General features: G+C 37.8%; 1 protein-coding gene across 1 annotated transcript in view; it reads right to left on the reverse strand.

Moving 5' to 3' along the window:
* Positions 1-2284: 2284 nt before the first annotated feature.
* Positions 2285-12790, reverse strand: part of LOC146387161 (voltage-dependent calcium channel subunit alpha-2/delta-3-like) — a 34745-nt gene continuing 24239 nt past the window's right edge. Inside the window, exons 18-39 of the mRNA XM_084928545.1 lie at positions 12652-12726; positions 11637-11720; positions 11272-11343; positions 11112-11173; positions 10932-10999; positions 10592-10637; positions 10383-10480; positions 10136-10229; positions 8683-8778; positions 8444-8565; positions 7805-7882; positions 7659-7720; positions 7524-7568; positions 7371-7433; positions 6658-6728; positions 5217-5292; positions 4932-4972; positions 4774-4829; positions 4501-4618; positions 4273-4386; positions 3912-3993; positions 2285-3174 (exon numbers count right to left, since the gene is read on the reverse strand). Of these exons, the coding sequence (XP_084784671.1) occupies positions 3082-3174; positions 3912-3993; positions 4273-4386; positions 4501-4618; positions 4774-4829; positions 4932-4972; positions 5217-5292; positions 6658-6728; positions 7371-7433; positions 7524-7568; positions 7659-7720; positions 7805-7882; positions 8444-8565; positions 8683-8778; positions 10136-10229; positions 10383-10480; positions 10592-10637; positions 10932-10999; positions 11112-11173; positions 11272-11343; positions 11637-11720; positions 12652-12726 (1716 nt within the window). The 3' untranslated portion in view covers positions 2285-3081. The remainder of the gene's footprint in view (positions 3175-3911; positions 3994-4272; positions 4387-4500; positions 4619-4773; positions 4830-4931; positions 4973-5216; positions 5293-6657; positions 6729-7370; positions 7434-7523; positions 7569-7658; positions 7721-7804; positions 7883-8443; positions 8566-8682; positions 8779-10135; positions 10230-10382; positions 10481-10591; positions 10638-10931; positions 11000-11111; positions 11174-11271; positions 11344-11636; positions 11721-12651; positions 12727-12790) is intronic.

Below are 12790 nucleotides of genomic sequence, written 5' to 3' on the forward strand. Positions count from 1 at the left end.
GCATCAAGACCTTACCTATAGTATATACTATGTTTATGTTTATACTATTTTTTTTTTTACTTTCAATTGTAGATGGCTTAATGAACACAACACATCTTGGAGAAGTGGTAATTAAAAACAAAAGCTCTTAATATAACATTCTTAGTTAGTGGCTCTGAAAAGTATCTGGACACTTCAAGCTGTGGCAGATGGGTACTTTTTGAAGTAATTAAAAAAAAAATCCTTTAACCCCTTTCAAAATACTGAAATTCACGTAGTGTCAATGGAATGACATGTTTGCAGTATTAATAGGCTTTGTGGCTAGAGAAATTTTAAACTGTGAGCAGTCACATGTATTTTCAGATAACATTTATGAGTAGGGATGGGAATCACTTCTTGCAGAGAACTGGTTGTACCTTTGAATTGTTACTCTGCTTGCCTGTAAATTTGATTAAAGGTGCCACTTATACTATAATCAGCTGATTTCAGTCCATGTGTCAGAGGTGGATGATAGTGACACAGTCTACAATTCAGATTTGGACCTTACTTTTATTTTTGCTGAACAAATGGACAAGAGTGCGATGGTAAAATGCATACTCCATCAAGAATAGAAACAACTGCATTATAGTTGAAAGAGAACTTCGGCTCTTTGCAAGTATGCTAATGATAAGCTAGCCAAGAATCCATAGTGACATTAAATCTGAGTGGATGCCAACTGCAGCAGCAGTGAGACCCTGAACTTCAACAGGCTTTCTACCACCTGTTCATGTTTCTAAAGGAGAATCACTGCTCTTTGTCTCTTTGTGCTGGGTTTTGTGTTGTCAGCAGTGTTTTGCCAGAGTTTGGGTCCCAATCACCCGAAACTCTGGCTGATTGGGACCCACACCCAGTTTCACACCTTGGCTCAGGCGATTAGAGGATCATCAGGGGGTCCTTTTGTCCCTCTGTGGGGGGATACTCCCACTAGGTTTATATCTGGGACTCTCCACCATTTGACCTTAGAACTGAAGAAGCTTCTCGGATGAGAGGTGAAACGTCTTCAAGTAACTTAAAGAAGTCCAGACGCTTTTCTTTGCAAGCTCCTTTGACTACGATGACCTGGATGACTGAGAACCTTCACAGACAAAACAAGATGTACATTTGCAAAATATTTGTGAGATCTCGTGTGAGGTCCCACAAGTCCATGCACTTCCAGGTCAGTACTGAGACCTTGGAATCAACCATAGCGATGGAAGACAAACACTTGCGGCTTCGCCGAAATGTGACAACATTAAATCAGTGCTTGGCAGTACACAGGGTTTTTATAATTAAAGATTTCTAAAGACAGTTCTTAGTGTAAGCAGGCAGAGTCGTCACAAGGAGTACTCTGACCTGGCAGTTTTGGTTGAATTCATTAACTACCACCTGAAGTACTTTGAAGCTCCAATATCAAGTACAATAAATGCAGGGGGAAAAAGCATTTCTCAATCTCTCGCAAAACTTTTGCAGGATCTTGCAAAAGTACATCTTTTTGTTTTTTTCTCCCATGTCCCTTGCAAGGCTCTGTACATTTGAAATTATCTGCCTCATAAAAAATATTATACCCTTATCCTCACTCCTCTTCTATAGCTAGCTAGATAATGAAGTACCATGATCACAATTTGTGCCCATCTGCACTTGTCCCGGTGTTTTGCCATAAAAAGCACTGGCCCACTTAAAAATAAGTGGGCCTATAAATAATGCAAAAATACAGTAAATGCAGTAATGTGAAATAATAACTCCCCTCAAATGTCCTAAAACAAAAGTAACAAGCCTGTTTTGAAAATGTAAGAAGCAGAAAGTGTTAGTTGTGTTAAAATGTAAGGAGTAAAAGTGAAAAGATGTCAGAAAAATAAATGCTTAAGTAAAATACAGTTTATTTTCTCTTCCACCACCCCCCCCCCCGCCCCCCCAGTCTGACATATACCATTTGTACTCAACCATCCCCAAGGAGCCAGCTACATCAGCCCTGAAGAGTATGGCGTATAGCACTGTGAACCCTATGTACACCTCTGTGAACTCCGTGTAAGCTCTGCAAATGAAAATTGTTTTAACTTGACTGCCTTAAGACAGTTTGATAGCATAAATGTTAAAATCCTGATTAAATTAAAATGTTTTAAAAAGTGTTGTTTTCTAATGTGTATGTTTTATGCTTAACACATTTTTTGTAATGTTTTATTTTTTGATATATTTTGTTTTTCCTCCAGGACTGTATATACAGTAAATAGCATCACATTTATATTCAATGTCTGCAATACAGCTACACAAACTCACCCACACAAAAAAGTAGCTTAATGTGTAAATGATGGAAAATATTTATTTGCATTTATTCATCAGCTTTCCTAAACATGTAGTTACGAGTATGTGGTCACCTTGACAAATGGCTGAACACATCAATGCCACATTCTTCAAACACACTGCTCTTATTCATGCATCTTGTACTTTTCTTAAATATAATTTGCTTAAAAAAACAGAATAAACAGAATAAAGCCATTTAATATTTTCCAATGTCTCACTACTATTTTACATGATCCATTACAGACATCAAAGCAAATTTAGTAAAACAAATAAATTTTACTAAATAAATTGTTTTAACAAATCATTACTGTTTGTAATGATTTACTGCCTAAAACAAAGACCACTCTGTATTCTTTTCTCATTTCACAAAAGTGCATTTTACATTCTGCAGACAATAGCTTTCATATTTTTCCTGACACAACAAATAATCAAACATTTAATGTCTTCCTGTGCACAAAGGCTTGTCTTAGACTTTGAGCAAAGCACTCTTACTTGTTGAGAGGCATTCTACGTTTCTTTCTTCTAATAAATTCAGCACACATGTAGAGCAATTTTGCAAACTCTATTTGGTATGCTCTGCTGTGCGCTGATCAAAGTCACCAAGCACTCCTGTTATTCTCATTTTCTTTTGTTCTCTGCATTAATGGATGTGTCTCAGTGCTACTGATTTTGTCTTTGTAGAGTGCTGCCTGTATTAGAGGTATGAGCAAATTCATGTTTCTATGTGTCTATAAGCTTCTTCTCATTGAATTAGTCCTTACTGATTTCCACTGCAGCTGCTATTGGTCACCTGCTGATGGTCGCTGTTATCAGAGGCAGCAGAGCTGCTGCTAGGGGACCGGAGAAGCGTGTTGCTGAACCACACTCCATGGCATTTTCCTGTAAGGTACACAATCAATTGTCATATTGCAGTACACATGCTTTTTAGTAAACTTAGCTGTATTTGGCTATGACAGTACTGAATATAACTTTAGATAACTTTTTTAATAATGTTAACTTGACCCATATAATCTTATTTATATAAAAACAAAGTGAAATAACTATTCAGTGACATGGATGAGAACGATCCCCCTTGGAATTGCAATGTACAAGTGAAAAATACAGATGTGGACAATCAGGATTTCAAAAACCAAAGAAACCAACCCTCTAAAATTGTGGGATGAGTTAACAATTCATAGCTGAAAATTTTAAATATAAGATTTTAAATATGTACATTTTTATTAACAGATTAGTTTTTAGACATTTAATGCTAGAAGAGGATATGCCACCATCACTCCACATTGTGTTTGGACTGGCCTTTCATATACTACTGTAACCCACATCTTAAAAGAAGCAAGCCAGTGGGTTAAAAATCAAGTACCAGCTCCCTATTACTACTACCACTTTAACTACTATCTCTAAAGCTAACTTACTATTATATTATTATAACATTATTATGTTATTCTTACAGAAAGAAAACAGTTTCAGTGATGTTATATGGAATTATATTACCATTATCACATTTTCATAGAGTAGCACATAACCTTATTTGTGTTTCCTTTACTGTCAGCTTTCACTGTATCGATGTTGACCCGCATACATACAGATAGTGTGTGCAGATCAGCACTTTCACATACCTCAGGGTGGAAAGGATGACACGATTCAGGCTTTTTTCTGTCCTTCTGATACTTCAGTCTCTCACATTTTAGTGACTCATTGTGTTCAAAGGAGTCAAGGGTGTAAGAATAAATCAACAAGATATGGTTCTAAGTTTGAAACCCGACTAACATGCATTAAACCTCACTTACCCTAAACCACAACTTCAAATTTAACCCTAAGTGTAATCATCTCAATAGTAAACCCCTCAAGATGAAATTCATAATGATCACTTTTTCTCACAGCCAGCTAAACATATTTAGGAAACAAAATTTTTTTTTAAAAACTTTCAACTATTTTGTTTCAGTTCATGAAATATCTCTGCTTCATACAGAAAGGATATATATGATCTCAATGGGATCCATTGTCACTGGAGGAGCACTGCTGCAGTCACACTTATTATCCACAACAACCATGAACAGGTTGCTGCTGGGAATCTGCTGTATGACAAAAGATCTGCAGCACAAACACAGTCTAATTTTAAAAAAACGTTTAATGTTGGTTAAATATAATCAAATGATACTATTAGATTATTATTTCATGATTAATAGACAGTTCACTTTGCAGCACCTGATGCAGCCGTCGCACTCAATGTTTCCAGTTGTTTCTTTGATGGTGCGTTCAGACACAAATGCAGGGTATTCTGTATCACATGGTACCATCATGGTTTTACCCCGAGATCTCTGAGCTGAACGTGAAACAGAGCAGGTTTAACTGAAACACAGAGGCTTTACAAAATCAGCATTAAGCAGAAGAGGTTTTCTTTCTGCCGCTCATACTTTCCAAATATTCTCCCTCTCTCAGATCTCAAATGCCTATAAATCATCACAAAGTTACGGTTACCTTTAACTGAGAGATCAATATTCCACCAGCTGTACAGGTTAAATTCTAGCAGGAAACTAAGAGAAAAGCAGAAACATAAAACATAATCAGTGTTTGTGATGAAAGTTATGAGAACACAGTAAACCATACTAAACAAATATTTTATCAAAAATTCTTACATGACAAGTTCAGTCAGAAGCCATTTAACTACAGAAAATGGCTAAAAGACAAAGAAAAGATAAGGTCAGCTTTTTTATTTGCTTTGTTTTGTATTGATTGTTGTAAATGCTGTAGTTCATTTTCCACTTGTTCAACATGCATCAGCCGCATGCAAATGATAACCACAAACTGAAATATGTTCGATGGCTAGTTTGAGGACATATGCAGCTGTAGATGTTGTGAACCACAGATTATAAATATCCTTTGACTTCTCTTCCTCTAAACGCTGTCTGTTGCACACTTACATCTGACAAAGTGCGTGCACTGTCACTGCTCCCAGCATACTCTCTGCAAAGGGCCTGGTAGTCATAAAGAGTGATCCTGAAACACACACAGCACAGTGAAGGTCTTAATAAACATCCGATCTCATCATCATCATCATTTATTTATATAGCACTTCGAAAACACACCTGGTAGACCAAAGTGCTGTACAATAAAAATATAAATATAGTAATAAAATAGCAAAAACCAAACATAGCAATAAAATTAATAAAAATGTCAGTTACCCACAGAGTTAAACGCCTGGGAGTAAAAATAGTAAGAGTAAGAGTATTTCAAAGCATCGAAGCCGAAATAGAGAACGCTCAGGCTCCTCTAAGTTTCAGCCGTGACTTAGGGACTGAAAGCAACAGCTGCTCAGCTGACTGAAGCGAACGAATGGGGACATGGGGCTTCAACAAAACAGACAACACAAAAAGTCCAGTTTGAGAGATAAGATTTTAACCACAAAAGTGCCGAACCAGAAATTCCCGCACAGTGCTGTAAGCGGGAGATCAGCAAATCGTGATCCACTGTGTCGAATGCAGCGGTCTTGTCCAACAAGACAAGCACTGCATATTTACCACGGTCTGTCGCTATCAGAATGTCATTCATAACTTTTACGAGGGCTGTCTCCATACTGTAAAAGGGCTTACAGCCGGACTGAAAGATTTCACACAATTGAGAGTCATTCAAATAGTCCATCAACTGAGTATAAACAATCCTTTCCAGGATCTTACTCAGAAAGGGAAGCTTAGAGATGGGTCTAAAATTTGACATGACTGAGCTGTCTAACCCTGGTTTCTTAAGTAAAGGATGTATGACTGCATGCTTAAATTCGTTAGGTACTTAACCAGACAAAATACTAGTATTAATAATGTTCAGAATGTGTGGTCCGATGGTAGGAAATACCTTTTTGAGAAAGCGGGGAGGAACAACATCATTTGGAGAGCCACACGGCTTAGATTTCAACACAGTTTCACTAAAACAGGTAAAACAATTGGTAGAGAAGCAAGAACCATGCATGCCAGATCAGCAGAGGTCTCAACCTGGCAACCTTGTCCACAGAATAATTAAGAAACTTATTGCACATAACCTGAGAAGAGTGCTAAAGAACATAGCCTTCTGTATTAAGTACATAATTTATAGTGTTATAGAATACACGAAGGTTATGCGAGCTGGCAGCAATAAGTTGAGAAAAATAGGAGTGCTTGGCAGCCTTTACTGCTCTCTGATAGACGTTCACAACAGTGAAGGAGAGTAGCCCAGTTCGCACAAACAGAGTTCAAAACTGGTGTGGCGTGTTGAAGGGGATAGCTGCTTAAAGTCAAGATGTGCCTTATTGTCATATATAACAACATGCTTTTTAGCCTTTGAGTTTAATTTATTAGGTTAAAGCTCAACCAGTTGTTTAACTGTGTCTCAAACCTTTTGAAGGATCCCATTTGTAGCAGTTTGTTCATAACAGCACCTTCCACCTCTCCAAAGAAAAGCCCTGTCTGAGAGAGAAATGATGTCAAAGCACACCAGAAAGCATAAAAAAAGGATTTTAATTTGTTTAATTGTGTTTTATTTAAGCAGCATTAAGCATTCACAAAGAAACATGAGATGCAAGCTGGCTTTTTAGGGCATCAGCATGTAAATAGCGTCTACCACAGTGAGGTGGTAACCACTGAGACCTGGTCAGCTAAATGTTGTGTAGTTATTTCAGTACAGGAAGCCGGAGCTATTTGTTCTTGGTCTGCAGCTGAAGGTTATGTGAATGCTCTGATGCACACAATGTAGAGCACTTATATTACCAGATGTTACTTAATGTCTTTGGGATTTTCTAAAGTGGTAAATGCATAGTTCACTCTTCCACTTTGATATTTCCTTTTTACACTAATGCATTTCAAGACTCAATGGAAAGCCTTTAAAGGAAGAACTGAATGAATAAATATCATAAAGAAAATTTATATGCCCAAATATGTAATAGAAATTTTGCTAGATTTTAAATTTATATCTAAATTTGTGCTTTCCACAGAAATGTTAACACTGGACAAAGGAAGGTCAAAATCTAAAAAGATGAGTATTTTATTAAAAAGAAACACATTCTTCAAGGCAAAACTGGTCCTTTGATGTAGTTTAGTTGCACACAGTACCTGAGACTGTTCTTCTGTAACAAGAATAAATCCATTGTTGTCAATGAGATAACAGTTGATGTCCTGTTTGAAATGTGGATATAAAGATCATAGTCATATTTTCTTCTAATACCTTTCAGTACTCCTCAAGTCAGAATAAAGAAGCTTTCTTACCTCATTATCGCAGCTAATGCTACATTTTCCATCCAGAGCTGTACACTGAGCATATAAAGGACAGGTTAGTTTCATGCATAATCATGAGGCTCACTTTTGTATGAAAAACTGTTGTGACACTTGTTCTGTTGTTACCTGTCTGCAGGCAGTCCAGAACTTCTTCTGAAAGTATTCAAGCTTCATTTGGATCCCTACAGCTGAGAGCAAGACCAAGTAAAAGTGAGCTTGGACATAAGTGCAGCTAGAAACTAATGATATGACAGAACTTTCGAAGTCATTACCAGCAACAATTGGAGATTTCCTGTCATCGAGGAGCTGAATTGCTGTGCTGGCCAAAACCACACTTTTATTTTCTAAAGCTGGAGGAGAAAAGGAGATAAATACAGCTCAAGTTATAGTTTCTGCTCACTAGATGGCACCCTTTACCCGGCAACCGCACAATAAACCTAGTAATGGAGTTCAGTCTGGTCTTTTTTGCAGCCAGATGACTATAATAATTCGGAAATGGGTTCTGTGACAGAACATTTCAGGTTATGATGGCAAAGCCTGGCTGGATGCAGTCATTATTAACAGGGTAAAGGGGGGCAAATGTCCCGGAGAAGGAAACTGAGATCTCTACCCTCCAGATAGTAGACAGCACGTGAGCCACATTAACGGCAGGAAAGCTGTGAGGGAGATGAGCATCCCACCAGTAAAAATCACAGTCCATAACAGAGAGAGAGACGTAGAAAGACAAGTTAATGCCTACAGCAACCAAATGAATTTGCAAAATGTACAGTGTGCAATGCTGCATTGAGATGAACTTGTATATTAGAAGATACAGGAAAATTTACCAGCACTGTGGAGATAAATTCATGTTTTGTACATTTTTGTACAGGCTCATAGAGCTGATATTTCACACTCCATAATGTTCTGCATACCTGTGCTGAAAGGGATGGAGTAGACAAATGTGCCGGGAACCTGCTCTGCTGCTCTCTTGTACCACAGAGGGAAGTGATCAGCATTAAACACACCCTCCTTGTCCTCTGCTGTCAGGAAATCTCTGAGGAAGCATACAGAGTGAAACTGAGGTGAAGAGCAAAGGATTAGATTCATCAAGTACAATCACAGCCTCACCTCACGCTGAATGGTTAGAGAAATGTTGAGCGGTGGCACTCACCTGTTGGAGAGCTGATCGACGGGTACAAACAGGTTGGTTCTCGAAAGACCCGTACGTGTTCCCAGAAAAGCAATCTCCACTCCTTTGTCTGAGTTTCTGTTGATCGATTTTAAAGCAGTGAGTGCATGCCACAAAAACATACCTGCGCTTTGATTTTACACACTTTCCCTGAACATTTGTGACTGATTTAATGCATGTAATTTAAATTTCTCTTTGAATACAGTATTTGACAAACTGGGTATTTTTACATAAAAGTTAACTTAACACGGATGTTCTTATTAAGTTCATACTTGATTGCTTTTTAGTTATCCATGTAATTATTCACATATGACTTCTGGTGCATTTAGTTTGATATTTTATCTGCAAAATTATTAATTTGTGACAAAAAAATATTCAGCAGCTTTATCAAAAGGAAATTATCATCAGTTGCAAACATGCATACACATCTTACACATTATTCTAGAATTCAAAGTGTTGCATGATATCCTGTAACAGTGTAATAGTTGATGAAGAAGTAAATTAGCTTCAGCTATATCAGCCAAAAACTGAATTATACAGATGTATTAATTTGAGTCTTACAAGGCATATCTTTTTAAGGTATGTATAATTTGAACAAAAGATGTTATTTAGAATTAAATAATTTCATAATGTGTCAGAGATTTATAAATACTACTAATAATTAACTTCATATTTACGTAAATGCTTCTAAAGTATTAAAGTGATCAAACCTCAGCTACATCAAAGCACCTCTGTGCATATGGCACTAACACAAACAGCACTTCTGACTTTGCTGGTAAAAGATGGCGACTGGATAATTGCTGCACTCCTACTTGCAACATGGAAAGTTTTGCAATCCATCATATCAGCACAGTCAATTAAAACTTAATTTAGCGTCGTGTACACATGCCACCAGATGGCTGTTTTTAACTCCCTGAGGCAACCACAAATTTTCTTAAATGCACAGTAATATATACCTCTGTGACTGATTAAATGAACACTAAAATCAAATAAATCATATTGTTTTATAATTAAAATAAAGAAACATCTTACATATCATAATTTTGAGTTTTGGGGGGGCTTTTATTAACTTCTACAATCTAATCTTATTTTAATGTTCTTTTATTCAACATGTGTGTTGAGCATAATCTTTATGTGTTTAAATGTATTCAATTATGTGGAATGCAATGGGTTTTTTTTATCTATGTTTTTAAAAGCAGACCCCAGGAAGACAATCTGTGCCTTCCTAATAAATAAACAAAACAAAAGATGTCAGTATTTACCCAGCAAACCTGCTGGGCTTCTGTAGGAACCCTTCACCCTTCATTTACAGTGACATTTAAGAGTGCAGATGAATTACAAGCAATCTTGTGATAGTTTGGTATATAATGATAATCATATTATTAATGCTTTATTCACAACTACATCTCAGGAATAGGTACCTAACATTTCTTACTCTGACTTGTTGAGAGCCAATCCAGTCCAATAGGCCTCGAGTGGAGCAGTGACCACAGCATCAAATAAAACCTCCTGGATCAGCTCTCTGTCACCTGTAACATCAGAGGATAACATGGGTCTGATTAACTGTATATCCATCTCATTCAACATGTTTTTGTCTTGATCACACTTGATAGGATAATTACATTTCAGAAATTATAGGCTGCTTGTACTATGACTTGCTTATGTGTCACTTTATGTCTTACATTTGAGGTGCGGTCTGCGGCCCGTCATGAAGAGTTTAATAGCTTGAATCTGGGTCAGGTGACGATGTTCATGCTCCTCCTCTATGTTGCAGTAGGTCCTGCATCCAAAAGAGCCACACTGTCAGACCACAGGCCTCAGGATCCCTGGTGATCACAAAGGGGTAACCTACATAACGCATGAATGCCCACTCCCATAACCCCTGTGTTACCATTCGTCTGCCAGGGCGACATCTGGCTGTTCCAGATCACGGAGCCCTGAAAAACACAAGTCAGTAACGCTTCAGCAATGCCGGTCTGCAATGACTGAAACACAGAGTAAATTTACATGTGCAAGGATTTTTATTTTATTTATTTTACTTTGTTGTGTTGGTACAAAAACCCATGTATAAATGGATATAAATAACCAGGTTTTATATATTTCCTGTAAATGCCACATTCTCAGGATACTCACTACAGGATACTAACCAAGTAAGATCTTCCTCACAAGCCATTTCTTCATGTATTTGTGAAGTATTGAGACTTAAAAGTGTAACTCAAAGAGTGGAGTACCTGCTTCGAGCGACACATTTCCTCTGAAGAAGTACTTTCCGTGACCTCTTGAGAGAGCTACTCCGACACTAGAGGCACGCACCGAGAAGAACATTAGCCTGAGTCAGTCAACGTTTGAGTAGAAGTGAGACATAAACTGACAGAAAGTCATTTATGAATGTAATAAAACTTTTCTTCCACCTGAATGGAGTTCCTTTGATGTCAGTGTAGTAATAGTCATTGTGCATCTTTAGCACACGCCTCTGAAAGAATAACAGATTCCTTCCCTCAGTTCAGAGACAACAAAGAGAACATTCTCATTTGTTATGGAGACACTAAGCGTCTTTATCTGCAGCCTCACCCCTCTATCCACAGTCTTCTTCACCTCCATAGAGAAGGTCCCTGTCCTCCTGTTCACCATAGCATTGCGTAGCTAGAAGATAAAGCAGAGAGGGCAAGGCTGGGTCACTGATCATACTACCAGCCGGTGCTGGATTTCAATGCAATTGCACTGTGTTGCAGAAAACTGAGCAATCCCACCATGGCAATTCGTATGCTAATTTGATCTAATAGAAACCTTTGCCATTACTGAACAAAGTAATAAATGTGTAATTACAGTGTGTAGTGAAGTCACTGCTTTGCTTAATATTGCAGATCCAAACACATTTAGTGGTTCATATTCTACTAAACATAAAGGCTTAAAACGATATGAATTTTGGCACACACTATGCCATCTTTGTCTTCCCATTCCACCTCCGAGAGATCCACACTGCTGTAGTTGGGCTTCCTCCTCTTCTGACCCTCCTGATACTGCATAGAGGAACACAACGTGCACAACTTAGTGACCTTTTTAGTGTAATATTATTTTATTTGAACTAATAGCTTAACTTAGGTTGAAACATGTCATCTTATCTAGCCTTATTCATCTGTTAAACATACACATAAGACATAATTTTCAAATGCATGAGCCAGATATTAAGGAAATAGATCAATTTAGAAATCATTATTTTTCACTGTAATCTGTCTTTCATGTTGCACTTTCAGAATTAAGACCTACTCTTATTTATCAAGTGCACTTATTGAGGTTTTGCTGAGTAATTATTTAACAAATCGACTGTGAAATGAACACTGTCAGGTAAATTAAAAATAATTAATATGATTGATAGAAAATCCACGCTCAAACAACTCTACATCGATGCATTAAACTTTAACATGTCAAACTTTGCTACTGAATGTAGTCCCGATCCACATGAAACAACAAGGCTAATGTTCTACGACCACAGCACAGTTTTAGCCACAAAGAGACACAAAGAACCAACACAGACCAACACACACACGCACACACAGTTGCACAGAGAGGAATAGCACTAACACTGGCACACACAGATCCACTAGCACAGCCATAGCTCCCGAGGAACCAACGGTGCCAGGGCGAGCGGCTGTGATCTCTGCCAGCGAGTGTTAAGTTACCTCTGGGAAATCTCAGGCCAGCCAGCCCTATGAATGGCCTTTATCCCTGCATGCATACATCAAAGGAAAAGGTGGGGATTACAGACTATACGAGCCCATGTAGCCTCCTAACCAGATAACACATTTGTCTCTGCGTACCCTCATGGGAGGTTCATATTTTTGGTTATGCATACAATAGCATGGACAAAAGAAAAAAAGGAAAAATAGGGTCAAGTCAGGGAATGCTGTGAGAATGTTCAGGTGTAAAAGTAATGCTAAGAAAGTGAGTTACCAAAGGCCTGAGGTCCGGATGTATCAGGATGTAGCCATTGTTTGTGATGGCAAATGCATATCCATGGATCCCTAACTAGAGACAGAAAATGAGATACTTAAGGCAGAATGAAAATATGCATATGAATACATTAATCTAG

The sequence above is a fragment of the Perissodus microlepis genome, chromosome 5 (genome assembly GCF_051167445.1).
Source record: "Perissodus microlepis isolate ML-2025 ecotype Zambia chromosome 5, ASM5116744v1, whole genome shotgun sequence".
In the NCBI taxonomy this organism is placed as follows: domain Eukaryota; kingdom Metazoa; phylum Chordata; class Actinopteri; order Cichliformes; family Cichlidae; genus Perissodus; species Perissodus microlepis.